At 39.2% G+C, this 20,684-nt stretch overlaps 1 protein-coding gene across 3 annotated transcripts in view; it reads right to left on the reverse strand.

Annotated features, from left to right (window-relative positions):
- The window catches only part of EYS (eyes shut homolog), an 855,823-nt gene that overhangs the window by 40,488 nt on the left and 794,651 nt on the right, over positions 1-20,684 (reverse strand). For all 3 annotated transcript variants that reach the window (XM_032104713.1, XM_032104714.1, XM_032104715.1), the window contains 2 exons: positions 14,708-14,880; positions 1,217-1,399 (listed from right to left, as the gene is read on the reverse strand). In XM_032104713.1, the coding sequence (XP_031960604.1) occupies positions 1,217-1,399; positions 14,708-14,880 (356 nt within the window). The remainder of the gene's footprint in view (positions 1-1,216; positions 1,400-14,707; positions 14,881-20,684) is intronic.

Raw genomic sequence — 20,684 nt, forward strand, 5'->3', positions numbered from 1 at the left:
ACCTAAGAAAATATCAAATGTATTAACATAGCAAATGAAGACATCCTGTAAACTACTGATGTGATATCCTGCAATTGTTTTGTTAGATATATATGTAATTGCATAATGCCTCCCCAAAATTGATTTCTAATTATGCATTTTGGGAGCTCAGTATCTTAAAACAGTAAATAATAATTTCTCCCCTCCTTCATCCTTCTGAAGCATTAATTTTCTGATACTGTTCAGCATAAGTGTAAGGTTCCTGTAGGTCAAGGGCCATTTCTGCAAAACTCATGTGATGTTTTAGATATGGTAAAGCGCCTACTATAGTAGTTGAGACTTCTATTAACATACCTAAATCACTCTCCTGCTCTGATGGGTTTAGACCTAAGACACATCACCCAACCTCCATCCTAGGCTTCAACAATCCCATAGGACAGCTCCAAACCCAAAAAGTTAGGTCATGATCCAATGGCAGAAACAATTAAGATAAAAATAAGTTACTTGCTTCTTTTGAAGTATCTATGATCTATGACTGCTTTATGTCTGTGTCATATTATATAAAATTTTTCTCAACTTTCATCAATATTATGGCTTCTGTTTGGAGTAATGCTGAGATGGACAGAACACAAGTAGTATTACTATTTTAGCCCATGCCATGCTGTGCCCTGCAGCTTGCTGCAGAGCGGTGCTGTGAGGAGATACCTTCAGTATTGCTAAAATCTTAGTACAAATGCTCTAAGTAAAGCTACATAACCTGCTTCTCAGCTGTGTTAATCAGACCAAGTTGAATGCTTTGCTATACAGACTGTAGCTCAACTTACTCGTAGATAGCCTGGGTTAACTTGCACTGAGAGATCTCAGAGTTTAGGGTCTCCTGTTTTATGTAAATAACACAGAGCTCAATGATCAACAATGAAATTTATGTTTACAACTGAAAAAAAGGAACCTTGACCTCCTGGTTTCCATTTATTGTGTTCAGAAATATACTACGTCACATTAACTGTTGACTTTAATTACTGGAAGCAATTATATTTCTCATTAATGAAAAGAAACATTTATACAACCTGATTGATTACTCTGTCTTTACAAAACAATACAGTTTTGAAGAAATTATTTTCCCACTAATGAAATTATATCCTAAAAATAATCAAGAGAAACCTGTTCATATTTTTTTCCTACTTGTTTAATGACTATTTGAAAGCTTGTAAGGATAAGTAATACAAATAAAGCTTACCTTGGCCCTTCTGTCCAGTGAAAAAAATCAGGTTATCTTGTAAAGCTGAGTGGTGGTTTGCCAACTGAAATTTCAAGCGAAATTCATAGTAGAAGGTGATATTTGGGATTGTAGAATAAGCTAGGAATGAGGTATAGCCAAAGACATCTGTGCCACTGAAACTTGGTTGAGTAATATTAATAGCTGGATAAAAAAATAATAAATTCAATGTTAGGGAAAAATGTTTAACACATGTATTTACAAGTTCTACCTCCTAGTCTGGTTTAGAACTTAAAAACTTATAAATGAAACTAATAATTTGTTATGTTATAATATTTTATACACATGCAGATATAGTTTGGCTTTCCTCTGAGGATAAATATCTTTACTTTTCAGCTTTTGTAAATAAGCTTATTTTAAAAAATGAATTATTGGCAACTACTGCCATCTTCTGGATTCTAGGTAACATTGTTACAAATAAAAGTACACTGTAATATTTACTCAAGACTCAGACTGACAAAAGAAAATACAAAAAGAAATTTTCCTGTTAAAAGAAATGCCATCTCTGATAAGCATTTGAGTGAAAGTGAGTATAAGGATGTGCTGTTGAAGTTAGGGAATAATAATTCTTCACAGGTAGAGGAAATAATAAAAAGAAGCATCATAAAAGGATGAATTTTCAGCACAGTGAATAGGACCTACATGAATTACAAATAAAATCAAGCCTATACATGTCTGTACAGAAAATAGAGAGCTGGTGCTAAGTACCTACATGGCCCTGAGGGCTGGCACCCAGTAGCCAGGCTGCTGTAGTCAGTTCCTGGAGCTGATGCTCAGAGATCACACAATGCTCGTATTGACAATATGGTTTAGTAAAAAGAGGAGAAAGGGGACTGACAGCTTAATCCTGAAACTGGGTATGGGACTAGATTTAAAAGATTCGAGCAGTTACCTCCAACCAACCTGTGTACCAAATGTAACTGGATACAGCTTTATTAATGAAGGCAGGATGAGAGACGGGGGGAGGAAGGAATATGGAGCTGCACCATGCACAAACCACACTGGGAAATGCTGGTAAAGAATTATAATACTCCCCAAGTAAATCTATACTAGTCTAAGTACATCCAAGCACCTGAATGTTTACAGGGTGGGAGAAACAATAACACATAATTGTGAAAATGCTATCAACATCTCTAGACTGCGGAATCCATTTCTAAATTTGCAGCCTTGGAAACCTGCTGTACTGGCACTGAAGTGGCAGACACTGCCTTGGTACCTGCATCTGAGAAAAGGTGCAGGCACAGGCATGGCAAACCTTTTCTAGCACAGACTGGGAGTTTGCAGCAGCACAGAGCGTACTGTCCAGTTTATTAAGCTCTACTCCACACATGTGGCACATTATGCCTTGCTCTTGATCTTAAATGGGAGACAGGAAATTTCCATATGGAGCAGTGATTTTGTCCTTATTAGAAGGACACTGGCAATAAGTCTGACTGAACACAACCTCAAGTTTCAGACCTTTGTGATTCATGTGCTTCATTGGAGGCAAAATGCAACTCCCCCATATTTAAATCTGATGTTAGTTTTTATCCACCCATATTCCCTTAGATTACTTGAACATGACTGAAGAAGTTTCAAATTCTGTATTTTTGCTAACTCAGGAAGCTATGACACACAGGCAGCTCCTTTACTGTGAAGTATTCTTCCTTTTTTTTCTTTCTTTTTCCCCCCTTTTGTTTGTTTCTTTACATTTATTTAATAAACCACAAAGTATTTAGGAGACAAGAAAATTTTAAAATAAAGGAGTCCTTTGTGTTTATTGTCTTTTCCTGCTTCGGTTTATAGTGGGAAAAGCAAACTCTCTCATGTAGCTCCACAGAGCCAGGTAATTTGGTTTGCTGGCAGAGATCACTGAAGAGTCTATTCCTGACAAGTTATTCCCAACAGGGAATAACCCTTTATCCCCAGCATGAAATACGCCATTGTCTCAGCTGTTTCCTTGGAGCTTTCTGACTGGGGAGTTATTTTCTTGCCTTTCTACTCGCTCCTTCTAGCACTCCATATAAAGCTGGATTAAGATTGGCAAAGGGCCTCCAATGCAAGAAATGTATGGACCTGTTGGAATAAATCCAGAGGAGGCCACTAAGATGATCACAGGGCTGTAATACCTCTCCTATGAAGACATTGGAGAGTCTAAGAGAGTTGACATTGTTTGGCCTGGAGAAGAAAAGGCTCTGGGGAGACCTTGCAGCAGCCTTCCAGTATCTAAAGAGGGCTTACAAGAAAGCTGGAGAGGGACTTTTCACAAGGGCCTGTAGGAATAGGACAAGGGGGAATGGCCTTAAGGTGAAGGAGGGTAGTTTAGATTAGATATCAGGAAGGAATTTTTTACTGTGAAGGAGATGAGGCCCTTCAAGAGGTTGGCCAGAGAGGCTGTGGATTCCTCAGGCTGGAGGGACACTGTGGAAGGTGTCCCTGCCCATGGCAGGAGGTTGGAACAGAATGACCTTTAAGGTCCCTTCCCAGCCAAACCATTCCATAACTCTATGATTCTATGATCTGTGACATAGATGTCTACGTAGCAGCTGACCACCTAATGTTGCACTTTATGTCAGTAGAAAAATCAAGCACATTTAGGATATGATTTCACATAAAATACCTTCCTTATACAGGACAGGTGAATGGTATTCCAAAATGCTTACTTCACCCCACTGAGTAAAAAGGTAGCATTGGGTTGTAAGTCAAGTATTTCAGACTTCTAAAGATAGGTGGGCTGAAGTCTACCTGCTCTGTATCCTGAAACCCCTTCTCATTTTGCATGATCTTTGTCTCTGGTCTTCACCGCCATAAAGCTAAATGGTTGTGAAATTCTGAAATCATTCTCAGTGAAATCAAGGAAACACTTTTTTTTCTGATTTTAAAGACTAACCCTAGGACACTTAGAAATGAAATAATTTGCAAAAATTTGCAAATATCTGGGCAAACAAAGACTTACATAATGGTAGCTTATCAGGAGGCTGGCAGTAAGCAGGGCACATTCCTCCAGAGGAGCAACTCAGACCCACAAACAGATTTAGGAAATTTCAAATTCTCTGGTTGGACTGTCCTTATTTATTGTTGACTTGCAAAAGCACTACCAGCATTTGTTAACCAGATGCCATATCCCAGCCCTGCTCCCCTCCATGCTGGTCCCTCCCTGTGCATGCACGGTGTTTGGATCCAAACTGAAATGGTGCATGAGCACCACATGGAGCTATACCTCTATCAGGCATGTGGTCCTGAAAGGGAATAATACTTTCTAAGGCAATAGGAGTCCCACAGGCACTTTTAATGGAAATCATTGCACATTATTTTGGTTTACTTCTTCACAGTTTTCTCCACTGCGCTGAAGAAGTTTCTCACACCTAGCAGAAGTCAGATGCAGTGTCTAATTAACCACCCTATCTTTAGCAGGTAGGCACATGCAGTAAATGTTTGCAAATAGTCCTTCCTATGCTGGTCTATGGAGAATAAAATGTATTTAGAAATGTTAATTAATACTGAGTAAAAAGCTTATATTTCTGGCTAACTCAATCTATCTAGCTTGACAGCTAACTGCCACTTATAGATTTTATACCACATTTTTAATCATGTTTCTTCTTGACAATAAGTATTACTTATTAAGAGATCTTTATCCAATCACATAAAAAAGTGAAAGTCATCAGTAAAAGTGCATCACTGTAAAACACTCAGTCTTTGAGATTCCTTTCATGTAATGACCTTCATTAGTTTGATTTTAATGCAGACTAGCTTGCCATACTCTTACATATTTTTAACTTAGAAATTGAAAAAAAAAAATAATACTCCTGTATGAAAAATACAGTGATTGGCAAAATTGTTGGTTTTTGCTTCACCTTTTCCTTTTATTCTCCATCTTTTCATTATAAAGTTATGGGGCCAAGACTGCAGAAAATTGTATAATCTTTTCCTTGAAACACAGTCCTTTTAAACTTTATTTGTAAAATGTTTGGGGCTGGTTGAAATAGAGGAGGGCACAGCTAACCTCACTGGGTTATTTTTCATTTCCTGTCTGGACATCATCCAAACTGATTCCTACTCTTGCTCTTGCAGTGCACAGTCTGAAGAGGTAAAGAACGGAGACGTGTCCCAAAGTCTTTGATTATGAGCCTTGCTCACACACTTCAAATTAACACCGTGCTTAAAATACACACTGCTCTGACAGAGTACTGAAGTCTTTTATCAACTTTTTGTCCTTGATCTTGTCCTGTGTCCCTCTGCCAGTTCTATGCCATTCATCATTGTGCTTTTCTGCGTTCCCAGTATTGAAGAAGTAATAAGGTGTGATATGTCCCACTGACTCACAAACAAATAACGGCAAGTTATCCCCTTATATAAATGTATCAATATGGTTGATTACTTACTTCCCTAATGTTGTACATCTTATCAGAGCTGAGCACAAAAAATGGGAGTTAAAAAAACCAGCTATAGTTTGAAAAATATCTTAACAAAGAGAATAAAGTGACAAAGAAAAAAGAGAATAATGGTTTAATTATCTTTGAATTTACTGTTATGAGTTAAAATTAATGTTCCTTCAGCATTCACTGGCAATACATCTTGGACCACATCTTCACAATACACTGCAAAAACTAAGACAGATTAAAGGGATAGAAAGAGATGAAGACTTCAGGCTACAGAACTGCAATCAGATTATACACGTTTTTTATATTAACATTGTCTACCTGTGAACAGTTGCCAGCTCAGTATCTGGCTCCAGGATCAGCAGCCATATACAGTGTGGGATGAATAGTATGCAGTTCTCCTAAAGATCTACTCATATTTCAGAGAATCACACAATTATAGAACCATCAAGGTGTGGATACAATATTGCTGCTAGCAAGAATTTTCTTGCTTCTTTCTAAGGCCGTGGGATACTTTTCTCTCTCACGAAGAGATTAGCAGAACTTCCGTAAACTATGAACACCTGCGACCTTGTAGGACTATGTTTATGGTACAGTACATAATATTTTGACAATAGATGTTTAGGATTTCTAGCCAATCCACCCAGGGGGTGGCTGATCCTTTGTCCAATTAGACTATGAAGAAAAAGGTCTATAAAAGAGTTTGTAAAATAATTAAATAAATCAATCTTGCTGCACAATTCCTGCCTGCTGGCTCTTCTCTCCTCTCCTCCCTACGGCTGTGGGACACAGTAATATTAAGGTCTGAAGAGACCTTCACAATCATCCAGTCCAGCCAAAAACCCAGCACCACCACAATCACCGTATCCCCAAGTGTCACAACCAGATGCCTCAAACACTTCCAGAGATGGTGACTCCACCACCTTCCTGGGCAGCATATTCCAATGTCTAACTACTCTTTCAATTATATTTTTTTGGTAATATCTAATCTGAATCTCCCATGGTGCATTTTATGGACATTTCCTCTTGTCCTGCCCCTTGAGACATGGCAGAAGAGGCTGACCCCGACCTCGCTACAGCCTCCTTTCAGGTAGCCATAGAGAGCATCACTAGCTTCATTGCCCTTCTCTGGACACATTCCAGCACCTCAATGTGTTTTTTGGTGAGAAGCCCAGAACTGAACACAGCATTTGAGGTGTGGCCTCACCAGTGCTGAGTACAGAGGGACAATCACTGCCCTGGTCCTGCTGGCCACACTATTGCTGGTATAGGCCAGGATGCCATTGGCCTTCTTGGCCACCTGGGCACACGTGGCTCATGTTCAGCCAGCTGTTGACCAGCAACCTCAAATTCCTTTCATTTGAGCAGCTCTCAAGCCAGTCTTCCCTAAGTGATACACAGGCCTGTTGCAAAGACAAATTATTTGCAAAGACAATATTGAAAAAGGAATGGAAATTACTACCAAGTATTGTACTTTACAGTCTTCCAAGCTGTGGTGGGTTGACCCTGGCTGGACACCAGGTGTCCACCAAAGCAGCTAAGTCAATCTCCTCCTTAGATGGACAAAGAAACTAGAATAAAATTTTGTGGCTTGCGATAAGGACAGGGAGAGATCACTCACCAGTGTAGCAGGGCATTGCAACCCCCACCAAACTTATCTATTGTTACTTAACCCATCAGATAACTCAAGCAGGGCAAGCTGTCTTGTAGTGAGTTATTTTGGCACTATGGGGTTAATGCTGGTCTGGCATCTCCCAGCGGCCAATGAACATCTTGCTGTTGAAGTGAGATCTGGGAAGATAAGCCAGATTTCTGACTGACAGACACCTCACTTTATGACCATAAAAGCCACTCCAAACTTTCACAAAGAGAAACCTGTACGTTTTCCTGGAACTGTGCGGAGTTTCTCCTGTGAGTAGGGACTCTTCACAGTTACTCCCCAGGGATTAAGTGAAGGAATCTGTGCACATTATTGTCATTCCAGTGGTAAATTACATTTGACTCCTAATCAATACTATTTCTTTTGCTAGTTTTAATGTAGGTCCCTTGATGTAGTGCACTGTTTTATGTTATGCTGTAATCTACTAGTAGTTCTTTAGCTTTATACTGTGTAGAAAGTAATTCTGATTAAGATCTTTCACCTGTTGTCTCTTGTCTGTTTAAGAAACTATTCATTTTATTAATAGATCTGATTTGCCATAATTAGAACTTGTAGACCAGAGTGATTCCTTAAATTTAAACTGCTGCTGAATTCTGAGGCTAAGGCAGGGCTTGTCTGTGCTCATCCTGTGACAACCAGTTATTGTCATGGGAAAAATAGGCTTGACTTGGGGAAAAACTGCCAATCAAATGAGAGTAGGGTAATGAGAAATAAAACCAGTTTTTAAAACATTTGCTCCTGTCCCTTCCCTTCTTCCTGGGTTCAACTTCACTTCTGAATTCTGAATTCTCTACTTCCTCCTGCATGACTGGCACAGGGTGATGGGGCATAGCGGTTGTGGATGAGGCCTCTGCCACTCCCTCCTCCTCAGTGAAAGGACTATTCATGGTCTTCCCCTGTTCCAGTGCGGGGTCCCTCCCATGGGAGAGAGTCCTCCATTAACTTCTCCAGTGTGAATCTTTTCCAAGGCTACAGTTCTTCCCAGCGTGGGTTTCCCACAGGGTCAAAAGTCCTGCCATCAAACCTGCTCCAGTGTGGGCTCTTCTCTTCATGGGTCCACAGGCCCTGCCAGACCCTGCTACAGTGCAGGCTTCCCATGAGGTCACAGCCTGGGATCCTCCACAGCCTGCAGGTGGATATCTTCGCTATTGTGGGCCTCCATGGGCTGCAGGGGAACAGCTGCCTCACCATGGTCTTAACCATGGGCTGCAGGGTAACCTTGCCATGCAAACCCACTTTTTTCACTAGAAACTCTGGGAAGTCCAAAGAGGAAAAGATAAGGGGTGCTGGTGCAGGGTGGTGCAGTGCAAGATGAGGTTTCAAAGTGGTATTAAAATACTCATGAAGTCAGGAAGACTGTTGTATCAGGAGTTAGTGATCCACTTAATGGGTCATTCAGTTGTATGCCTTCCCCTCCCCACCTCCAGGACTTATGGATTCCTTTTACTTGTCCTGTGGCATCAGTAATCATGGAGTCATCAGAGTTATACTTTGGGAACTGAAATTTGAAATAATAAGTGATTTCACTGCTAAGGGATGAAAATATGATTCTGAAAAACTGTCAGTAGAGCAGTGACATTAATAGTGTGTGCCTATGCATGTTTTTTACAATTTTTCTGACATTCCTCACACTGGAGGGGTGGGAGAAATTAAGGCCCAGTGAAAACAAAATGACCTAGAAAATAAATTCTCTTAAACAGTAAGAAGAGCAACTCTGATTAACATTCCCCAAGGTCTTTTATCACTGACCAGGAACCCTGAAAAGCAGATTTTTTTTAGCTGAGGAAATTCCTTTTGGGCATCTGTTGTCACCGAACTGCACAATTCAGTCTGCAGACCCAAACAACTCTGAAGGTGACATTGTGTGCCAAACATAGCTGCATGGAAACAATTCGCTTGCAGGCTGATTTTCACTCTACAGAACTTGAAGCAAGTGACTGTTCCCACTTCAACACTTTGAAATGAATTTTATACATGGGGGAATACACCCTACAGAAAACCTGCTGGAATCCTTTGGACTGTGAAACATTACCATAAGTGTTGCTCAGAAATGTTTCAAGGAAGAACCTTACAGATTGCTGTGAATGTGTGCTGCGAATGACCCTTTTCAGGGTGTGTTTGCTAAATACGGTGTCACAGTTAGGACTCTGCTTCATGTTGTCACATATGTGAACATATGTGAAACTAAACCACTGAAGTTTGGTCGAAACACTGTAAATGACACAATTACTCATCTTAGCAATGCACATGCCTTTGAAATCCTTCTCCCTTCAAATTTGTATTTGTACTTACAAACTGCTTGCTCTTGACTCTTGGCATAGCAAAAGGCCTCATGTTATGACCAACAGCTTCCCAGAAGAGCTCCGTTTCTTGTGAGACATATAATTACCAACAACATAGACAGTTTAGAAGTCCAGGTGTTCATTTCTGGTCTTGGTGAATGAACCATTCCTGCTTCACTTGCATTTACGAGGCCATTACAACTTCACAGTACAATGATATACTGATATTTACTATTTAAAATTTCTGCATCTTATATATCAAAATTTCTTGCATTATATTCAAGATTATATTCATTCATTATATTATTTCTTGCAATATTTCAAACATACTGATCTTATATTTGACTGTATCAATTTCCTGTACAAACCAGGAAATGCCTCCATTCTGTGTTTAGATAGAAGTGGTAACAAAAATAGAAAAAAAAAATAAATAAAGGCTGATTACAGAGATGGTAGCAATTTAACAACTGTAATCAACTCCGTGATACTAAACACTGGAGGAGATTTATAGTCAGCAAAAAAGAAAATGCAAGAAACTTTTTACTAATTTAAATATGAAAGGAAATTTATCAAACTAAGGGCTTGAATGCTGGCTGCTTTCACACAAATCTACTGAAAAGCCAGAGCTCAATAACTGGACTCAGTTTAAATGATATAGATCCCTTTATCTGCAGCTTAAAGAAACAAAGTCACTTGGGGGAATTAGTCAATCTGCCCATGTAGACAAAGTCTCTTTTCCAAAGTGTTGCATATTGATGGTGTTCTCCTCCCCTCCACCCCACCCCCCCCAGACAAGCTGGAAGTCTCGGAGGCATTTAACTCCACAAATCAGCAGTCAAGTCCCAGCCCTACCCCAGGAGCCACCAGTCCGTCACAGGTCCATCTCCATAATCCCAGAGGAGCACAGAGCACGACAGCAGACAGGAACCCAAATTAAGGATTCAGAGGAAGGAACACCTTGTCCAGACCCCTCCCAGGGCTCTCAGGCTGCCTTCAGCCCTAGTACCAAGGTGTGACACACCCCATGATGAGTCAACACCGGATCACCTTTTGGACAGAGGGGTGTAACTGCCATGGGGTGTGGGACAGATTATGAGATGTAGTGAAGAGCATTTTGGAATAGCACAGGATTTATGGATGTCTAAAGGAGGAAATTAGGTGATTTTGTGGAGGAACAAGTGTGGAAAATAGAGAGATACAGAGACAAAAAGGGCCAGTCCCATGTAAATAGTTGGCTGGTCAGAATGCTTGTCTGGCCCTGTCCTCCACCCGACCAACATAGCCTGTCCTCTTCTGTTTTATATTGTCAACCCTCTCCCCTTGGCCCATTACGCTGTAGCTGCAGAGGTTCTTGAGAGACATTTCAATGTATAATGGTCAACTTGCAGTCAAAGTAATGTGGTCATCTAGTGATAACAGCAAGAAAAATGTGTAGTGAGAGATAATGCATCTTGCTGTGTATTTTTGGAAAAATGGACATGCTTTTAGGAAGCTTTTATTGATGTCTGAAACAAGCATAGTGTGTTGCAGCGGCTAAGTCCGCTTTACACCCCCTATGTTACTTCGAAGTGGTGTCTCCGTAAACCACTGTGCTAGAAAGTTCTCCCTTCACCGAGATTCCACTGGCTACTGACTCTCTCCCCCCTCCCCTCCCTTCTCCCATTGGTCCCTGTTATATCACTCACCCTTGCCTCTGCCCCCTGGCCCTCAGACCATTGGCTTCTGATGCTCTGCCCACCCCTGGGACCCTTCGGGATAAAACTGGCATGGGCTTGGTTCTTGGTTTTTTGTCTCTGTTTCCCTTCAATTGTGTTTGCACCATTAAACACCTCGGAATCGCATGCAGAGAACCCCTCTCGCCTCCCTGTCTCCGGTTCCTGCACAGACTGTGTGTGAGGGGCTGTTCGCGACCGCCTGCGAAGGTGAGATCGTGGGCACGTGTAGGTGCTGGCAGAGCGCTGCCTGAGCGTCTCCACGAGGGGCCCTGTGGAATAAACGTCGCATCGAGCCACCGAAGCGCTCATTCCTTAGCACAGCATAACTCAGATAAACTCAGAGCCATTGTTACCAGCCTGCTTAGACTGCAGTATGTTCCATCTGATGCAGAAACGTAAGAAAAGTCCTTGTTGCTCCCAGACCTTGTCTATTTTTCTGTATTTGTATAGGTTTGTCTAACAGAAGATACTATCTGTCCTTCCATTTTTGCCTCATTTGTCATATTTCAAATAGTCCTATAGTTTCCTTCACTTTTTGAATGTTATGCATTTCCCATAAAATGATGTATTTTTAACTTGTCATGTCAAGCAATTTGGTTTTTCTTCTTTTTTTTTTTCTACTTTTATTTTTTTTTCATGTAATAGTGGCAATAGTTTTATTATAACTTTTCCTTAAATACTTCTAAAGATTGCTGTTGTTCTTTGTATTGACTTCCAAGCCTTAACAGATGGCAATTGGAGCTCTGATACGTGCAAGATCTGTATCTGTGAGCTTCTTTATGGCTCTGTCCATATCTTTATTTATCTTTTGTCTTTTGTAAATAATCTCTATTGGTAGGAGCAGCCAAGATGGCATGAAATTCCAATTCTATTTGGCACATTAGTTATATTCATTTTATTAAATAATCACTGTGACATCTTGCTTGTTTTGTGTTGATGAAGACCAACTATTATTTGATAAACATTTTGATAAACAGCTTTTCTTCAGTGTTTCAGACACAAAGTAGCAAGCATTAGGTTATAATCTGAATAGTAGAGACAATATTATTTCATACCTTAAACAAAAGATGACTCATTTAAAATGTGTCCTTCTATGCCTTAATTTTTATGGACCACTTCTTTCTATTAAATTTATTATCTGGGACACACATTTTGTCATAGTAAACAATTAACTTTGCCTTCTGCTTCTAAAATAATTTAAATTGTTCTACCATTTTAATTAGGCAATCTATCATTATCTTCAAATATCTCCCCAGAAGTATGGCTTTGATGCTGCTAGGGATATCCATAAGGGTACATCCAGCCTCCACTGCATTGTGGCTCTCTTTCTCCCCTCTTTGTTTTAGAAAATGTGATGAAGGGGCCTTTTGCAGCTCATTTTAAGACTTCTGTCTGTGCTCAGTTTAATTCTATTCTTTCTAAACTCTTAAGACACAGTTCAATAAAATAATTTTTCATATTGCAATAATAGTTTCTTATGTTGCGGGCTTATTGCCTTAGGTTTATACTCTGTCCTACAAAGCTGTGTGTTCTTTCCCGTTTTGCTTGCTTATGGTGATGATCCAGACAGTTTTCCCTTTCCACTAATTAAAATTAATTCTTTCTGCGCTTTCAAAGACTCCAGTTTTGTAGTTTAATCAAACTACTGAATTTCTGTAGTTTCTCTCAATTTAGGCCCTCAATTTTTATGTAGTCTCTTAATTTAGAGACAGTTAAATACAAAGTGTTGCAGAAGAGCCTCATTGAACAAGTACTGGGAAAAAGCATTAGATGATACTCAGTGTTGACAGATGAAAATTGGGTTAGATTACAGGAACAGTCGTAGCCTTAAATACAGAATGGTGGGCTCTGACCTCACCATCAGCATTCAAAGGAAGAGGTGTTAGATGTTTTAATAAGCACTTTCATGAATACATCAGTGTACTCAGACAACAGAATGGAAGAACTGGTTAAGTAAAGGGCAGAGAGTAAAACAGAAAAATGTCAAAGACCACTGTATAAAGCAGTGGCATTAACACACCTTGAGTATATCACCTTGAATCAGCTCTCAAGCCTCATTTTAAAGAGGATGCAGTGGAATTGAGAAGGAACAAAGAAATGCAGCCTGGATGACTAGAAATACAGCAAATGAAGTCCCAGTATATTGCCACTGCAAGCTAGGAAAGGTTGCCAAGAAAGTATCATACATATTTCACATACTCACCTGTTCTATTTGCTATCAAGTATCATGGTTACATGAAAAAAGATAAAACATAAATGTTCATCTACTGAAAATTTTGGAAATAAAAAGTTTACATAAGACTTAAATATTTATATGATATGACAAAACCAACCTGATCATTGTTTAATATTTATTTGTAAAGGCACTTCATGTGCACCACTGAATAAGCTCAGAACCAGTGACTATTTTCTATGTGTAGGTTTTTCCATCATTATTTCTTGCTACATTCATTGTTAGGGGAAAAGAATACCTTGGATGTTTACACACAGGAATTTCTGACCTAGAACTATCATTATAATCAATGCTTAAGGAGTAAAAGTCCTTCCTTTGATAATCTTAGTCAAAGTGACCTATTTACTTTGCTTTATTTTCTTTTCATCCCATCTCCTGCTTCATTGCAAAGCATTTAGTAAATGTTAATTTGTCCTTATTTTTGACCTGAAAAATTAATCAAATTACAGTACATGGTGGTATTTTTATAATCCAGAAAGTATTCTTTATACACTGCATTTTTATGCAAAATGTACAAAGTAATGTGTTACAGCGAGGATTACTGTAACACGCATATATCAAACCAGGAGTCCCGTGGAAAGCGAAGTATATATGGACAGATTTGTGGTAGATGTTTCAGAGATGTTTATTTCTCCAGCCGCATGGCCGGGGCTCAGCTCAGGAACTCCGCAGTCACGGGACCCGAGGGTCCTTGGCCACACCGGGGAACACAAACCAACCAATGGGAAACAAAGGTGACCAGGGGCAGGGAAACCCCGTGTCTCCCCCCCAGGGCCCATCTCCCAGGGCTCCATGGCAGGGGAGGAGACCCCAACAGTAATGCTTCCCTAAGCAGAGGAAAAATCAAACTACAGGAGAAATCAATTTCTTCAAAGGAGCTCTCACTTGAATCTCTTAGCTTTTCTCCAGGTGATTTACTAAAACATCAGATGCTACCTGCTGGTGTTTCCCAGCTTCTCTGAGTAAAGTCTCAACTTCTTTGATCCCTCTGTCTCCCTTTCCCTGGCTGGAACTTTTATGAAACAACATATGGGAACAGTGATCAGCTCAGCCATTCTTTGTCTGTGATTGGATTTTGGGCTGGTTTTAGGGGGGGAGGTGGTGACTTTCAGTGTTTTACCTTCAAAACATTTAACATGTTTCTTACCACAGCTTCTACAAATGATAGAAACTACGACCAATGCATGAAGGAAATGGTTCTTACCATCACTGCAGAGGATGCCAGACCTTCCATATGGGCACAAGCAAACAACATCTTGCCTGGACTTTGGAAAACATGTAGCACCGTTTCCACATGGATTTTCATCACAAGTTGCAAACTGGCAGAGTTTTCCAGTGTAGAGTTTAGGGCATTCACAATACCAATTTTCTTCATCACTTGCAAATTTAAATTAAAACAACAACAACAAAAATATAAGTACCAAAATGCACTCAAAACAAGCAGAATAGGTTTTACACTTACAGAAAATCTGTCGCATCTGACTTATGGTTGTGATAGATCTCTTTATTTTTACTAGTGCTCCTGGCATTAGACATGCCTGTTTGCCTTATCGGTGACTTGAGTTGACAGTTTCTTTTGGGTTTAATTTGATATTTTAATTTATCTTTCTTTTTATGGTGAGATATGTGACTTTTCTAATGTCTCACTAGCTGTTTGTGCTGCTGTTTTCATAGCATAGTCAAAATAACTGCTACAGGAAAACAGATCTTCTATTATGTCTGAAAAAATGAAAGTATGTGAGAACGAAAAATGAAGGCTACTAGTTTATTTTGCAAATTGAAACATCATTTGTGTATTCAGGTACTACATATAGCTTGAATGTATACAGTAGGATGTAAAAAATCCTGAAATATGAACACTTGAAGTAGTGATTATATTGAAATTGAAACAGAATAAACAGGTAATATCTCTGCTATCATATAACTTATGTTCTCAGTCACAGAAAGAATATTAGAATAGGCAAGGGTAAAAATAAGTTATAATCAGTCTTGAGGGGTGAAAAAACCAACATTTAGAAATGTGCATATTCTGGTTGTACCTTTTTTTTTTTTAATAGTATTCAAAGATAGCACAATGACAGATAAGGTAGGAAAACCAAAACCAGATAGGAAAACAAGAGTCCAAGACGTTTCCATCTATTCCTTACTATAAATATAATTTCACAAAAGGTCTTATTTGATTTTCTCCCTATGTTATGGCCGAAATTAGATGACAGCTAGATAGGTCAGTTCATGTGATTGCTCAGTATTCATGTACATCCTCAGTATTGAACAGAAACATGTCTGCTTTATACTTTATAAGGTCACATGTGCCTGTGGGTATGAATGCAGAAGACATGGCGTATGTTGTATCAAATCACAGTCATTTTGGTTTTCCAATAATGGTATAGACACCAGGATGAGCACTGAGAAAATGTCAAATACATGTGATTTCTAAAAATCCATTATCTGCTTATAATATCTACGCAATCAGGTTAAAGAAGACAATCTGGAGCTGAAAGAACTTCTGTATTTTTAGCAGAGGGAAATTAGTAAGTCTTGTGACAGTCCTTGTGCAGTTGATTAGTGTGTTCCTAAACTGACCACCCGCTGAGCTGGGGAGTGAGGATCTCAGCTTGAGAGTCTACCAGAATGAGTCTCATGGATAATGCCTCCAGACACCTTGGCAAATGAAAATTGCTATCAGCTGCAATAATAAATTTCTGTGTGTAGCCTATTCTATTTATAGATCTGCTGCAGACAGCAGGAGAGGAATGTAAATGAAACACTGCATTGCTTTCATTTGTGCAGCATTGAGAATCATGCTTTCAGTGGTTTTAATATCAACATTACACAGTTCAGCTAATTAAAAAAAAGCATTAATAAACTGAATTCTCCCTGGAAACCTACAATCATTGGTGATGATTTTTAATTATCAAATGTATTTCAGTTTGTTTATAGAAGAAAAGATAGATCACTGCTGCTGAGTGCCATAAGACACAGACTTTAGTCTTCACCTTTAAAGAAATAATTTTCATACATTCTTTTAATGACCTGTATATGCCAACATTGGCTGTTTCTTTTTATAGTCTTGCTTTTGCTGTTGTGGAGAAGATTAAAAATAACAGGTTTCACAACAAATTGTGAGGAGTTTATGGTTAACAAAATGAGCAATGTTATGACATTTCACTATTGGTGCGGTAACATTCTGATAACAAAGAAGCGTGATTCCTGATGAGGCAGAGAAAACGGTTTTTAAAAAGTTCTACAAAATAATATGAAGCTTGAAAATATAACAGCAAACCACAGAGAAAACAAATTATCACAGACATTTCACAAGGACTAATATATAAAGTCACAAATTTCTTTCAAAGCACACTGTCGCTGTACTAGGTTAAGAAAAAGACAGGGTCTCCCATATTCTACTGAATTAATCTCAGATGGAAGGAACACATAATGCTAGAATGACCAGGAACTTCTCCCAGGTAGATTTCACAATTTCATGATAACCTGCTACTCTTTATAAATGCAAGAAGCAAATGAAAGGGGGTGGAAAATCAGAACAGTAATATCTTTTGCCTGTGCTGTACACCTGTGAATGACTCCAAGCAAAAGTTACTGGATAATTACACACAAGAGCAGAAGAAAGTGAAAAACAAGGAAAGTACCAGAATTTTGAAGCTGCAAAGCAAGAAACAAATTTGGAGTGTTTTGCTGAAATGTGTTATATGACTATATTAGTGTTTGAGTTCAGATCCAGAGAATGCTTTTGAAGAAAACCTCTTGGCTGTCCCCAGTTGGTATGCCTTGTTCCACATTGTGTCTCTAGAGTACATGAACTGAATTTCTTTCTGATGAACCTACACCAGAAGACTGTCTCACACTTCAGGTGCTTCAGCTGTATGGATTCGGCATTCAGACCCAGACCAGGTCTAGTGTGAGTCAAAGCTTCTTGCAACGTGAATAATGGGGATATTGGGTCCTCAGCACTATTTGATTTGACCTGCAAATCTATGCCTATTGAACTACATTACTTACTAATATGGATGCAGATTTATTAGCCATCAAAAGAAAATCATGCAGCCATGGTATATGTTACATATCAAAAAAACCTCCAGATTTTACACGAGAACACTGACAAAGTCCAGGAATAAATAGAGAAAAAAACCCCAAAACCGTAACTGTTCAGAATCGTATGAAGGAAGAAAGACATAGTGAGAGAAAATGGGAGAAAAGACAGAAATAGTGTAGAAAAGGAATGGAAGAGACAAGAACAGTATTTCTAGAGGACCATCGCCTCATGTCTCCAGGCTTATGATACAGGAAAAAAAAGTGTAGGGGAAATGAACTATTCTCTGACATTCTTATAATCATCTGAAATGGTAAGGGACATATTTTCTATTACCATTTCCCATGTTAAAATATTCCTTTGATCATTTGTCTAGATACTAGATTGGAAAGAAAATCACCAAGAAATATTTGCATGATATGACATGGTATTGGTAATTCAGTAACACAATTTCTCTCCTTGAATCACTGACACATCAGTGACTTGATCTAATGAAATCAAAGTTTTGTATAATATTGACAGCTTTGGGATGCCAACACGGGTTGTGGTGAATTATTTATTTTAATATTGCACAATACAGAGGAGACTGGATTGTAATACATTAGTAATATGGTCACAGCTGTATTTAACCAGCTGGTAAAACCCTTTTTTTGACTTTTAAACCATTTCTGTTTTTAAAAGATTATAATCACTCTTTACAATGTGTCACAGACATCATCTGTACTCCAGTGACACAGTGTATTGTTTGCCCAAAGCAGAGTATAATTTTCTATATTCCTGTGCTTTTTCCATTTCTAAAGTGGGAGTACAATGACAGCACTATACATGCCCTTTGTGTAGTTTTATGCAAGAGGGCTTCCCTGAAAAGAAGCACACTCAACACCCTTTAATCATGATGTTTAAGGTCCCTTCCAACACAAAGTATTCTATGATTCTGATTCCATGGTCGTACTGTGTGTCACAATGGGTTCAATATTTAATGACATAGGTTCTTTTAGTGCCTTCATTATATTATCTGCAATGAAGCTGTGGAAGTTGGAGGGAACAGCTCCTTCAGTCAGTAAGTAGCAGATGTAATTCAGTTTATTTTCAAGTTGTTACTATTATTTTTTCCTAGCACTCTTTTGTTTTGAATTGCTGGAAAATAAAAGGACCATCATACTTTTTCAGTTTAAGCTTTAAGTTGAATTATACTTCATGCAAAGAGTCATTAAATTGCTTTCCAGAAAACACCAGCATAATGTAAAGGCAATTACAGCCTTCCTTTGAAAGCTTTGTGTAATAGACAAATCCACAGAAACTCATGGCGGCCAGAAGGATAACCTTATCTCATCAATAATCTTAAAAATAGCAAAAGACAATATATAAAGGAGGTGTTTCTTCCTTGTGCACAGCAGGTGTTTTTTAGTATATAATATATCTGCCAATCTTTCCTTGTATTATACAGCTCCCAAAAATCAATTCAGCTTTCGTGCTGCTTTAGTACTTTTCACTCAGGTTTCCTCAATTACGGTATCTTGTCTAGCTCTGAATGCTTTTGTTATCTTTACTGTTTTGAATCCTTTTTCCCCTGTATGGAATCATTATTCCGCAAGTTCTGTCAGTTCACTTCAATTTTCTTTTCCTTTCACTGTATTGGGTTTGTGTGACCAGGTTTTGGTAGTGGTGGGGTCTTACAGGGGTGGCTTCTGTGGGAAGCTGCCAGAAGCTTCCCCCATGTCTGATAGAGCCAATGCCAGCTGGCTGCAAGATGGACCTGCCACTGGCCAAGGCCAGGTCCCTCAGCAGTAATTGGAGTGCCTCTGGGATAATGTAGTTAAGAAGGAGAAAAAAATGCCCTGGCAACAGCCCATGCTGGAGCAGCATCCTGGCAGGACCCATGGCCCCATGGAGAGAGGAGCCATGCTGAAGCTGGTTTGTTGTCAGGACTTGTGTCCATGTGCTTTGGGACACACAGCAGAGCAGTTCCTGAAGTACTGCAGCCCATGGGCCTTCCCACACTGAAGTTAATGTAGGACTGTTTCCTGTGGGAGGAATCCCACACTGGAGCAGGAGACGAGTGAGGAGCCCTCCCATTGTGGAGGAAGGAGCAATAGAGACTTGTGATGAAATGACCACAACCCACTCTCCCCATTCCCCTGTGCCACTGTGAGTGTGGAGGTAGAGAATTTGGGAGTGAAGTTAAGACCAGAAGGAAGGAAGGGATGAAGGGAAGATGATTTAAGATTTGGTTTTATCCAAATCTTTTGGTTCTTTACCCTACTCTGATTAGATTGGTAATAAATTATTTTTCCCAAAAGCCAAGCCTGTTTTGCCCATGACAGCCTGAACCATGAGCATTTTGTTATATCTTCTCTCCCTTGTCCAGCTTAGGAGGATAAGAGCAGCTCTGGTGGGCCCCTGGTGCCCAGCCAGGCTCAACCCACCAAAATTTTCCAAACTGCTTTTCTTTATATGAAGGCTCTCTTTAAACCAAGACCAAATCACTTGTGAATTAAGTTGGTTTAGAAAACTCATAGGGAAAATGTTTCCAGATTGGTTGGGTGCACTCATGGAGAAACTATTTGGCTTAAAATTTTATTTGGGGCAGATTTAGAGTTATACTGTTTCTATCATGGACTAAATAGGCCCTCACTTTTAAATGATGCTTCTGAATTATTTGATTGAGATTAAAATATTGGAGTGGGAAGTGGGATTCCAGTCCCACTTCAGAAGGAGAACATGAGTGACAAAGTGGTTCCAACACCTTGCTTCCCTGCTATGAACACAGGAGAAAAAGACCGTTGTGTACAAACTGATCCAACTCTAGCAGAAAATTAATTTATAGGACCCAAATAATGCTGTATCCATCCCAGTCAGGCAGCAATGAGCATCTGCTCTATCCAATCATTATGCATGAATTTTCTTGAGCAAGAATACACTCTTTAAACAATACCTAAACTGTGGAAAGTTTGCTGGACTTGTTTGAGTTAGCTGTGATTTAGGAAGGACAGAATTTGATTTATGGAAACAATGAAGGAGGAAAAACTTGCTTATTGGCAGATTATCTATTTCAGACCATCAAAAATGCCATTATTTTCAGGAATTCAGGATGTTTTTAATTTATTTTGCAATGTGCTAATTGAAATGACTA

This window comes from Corvus moneduloides, chromosome 3, assembly GCF_009650955.1.
Source record: "Corvus moneduloides isolate bCorMon1 chromosome 3, bCorMon1.pri, whole genome shotgun sequence".
Classification (NCBI taxonomy): Eukaryota; Metazoa; Chordata; class Aves; order Passeriformes; family Corvidae; genus Corvus; species Corvus moneduloides.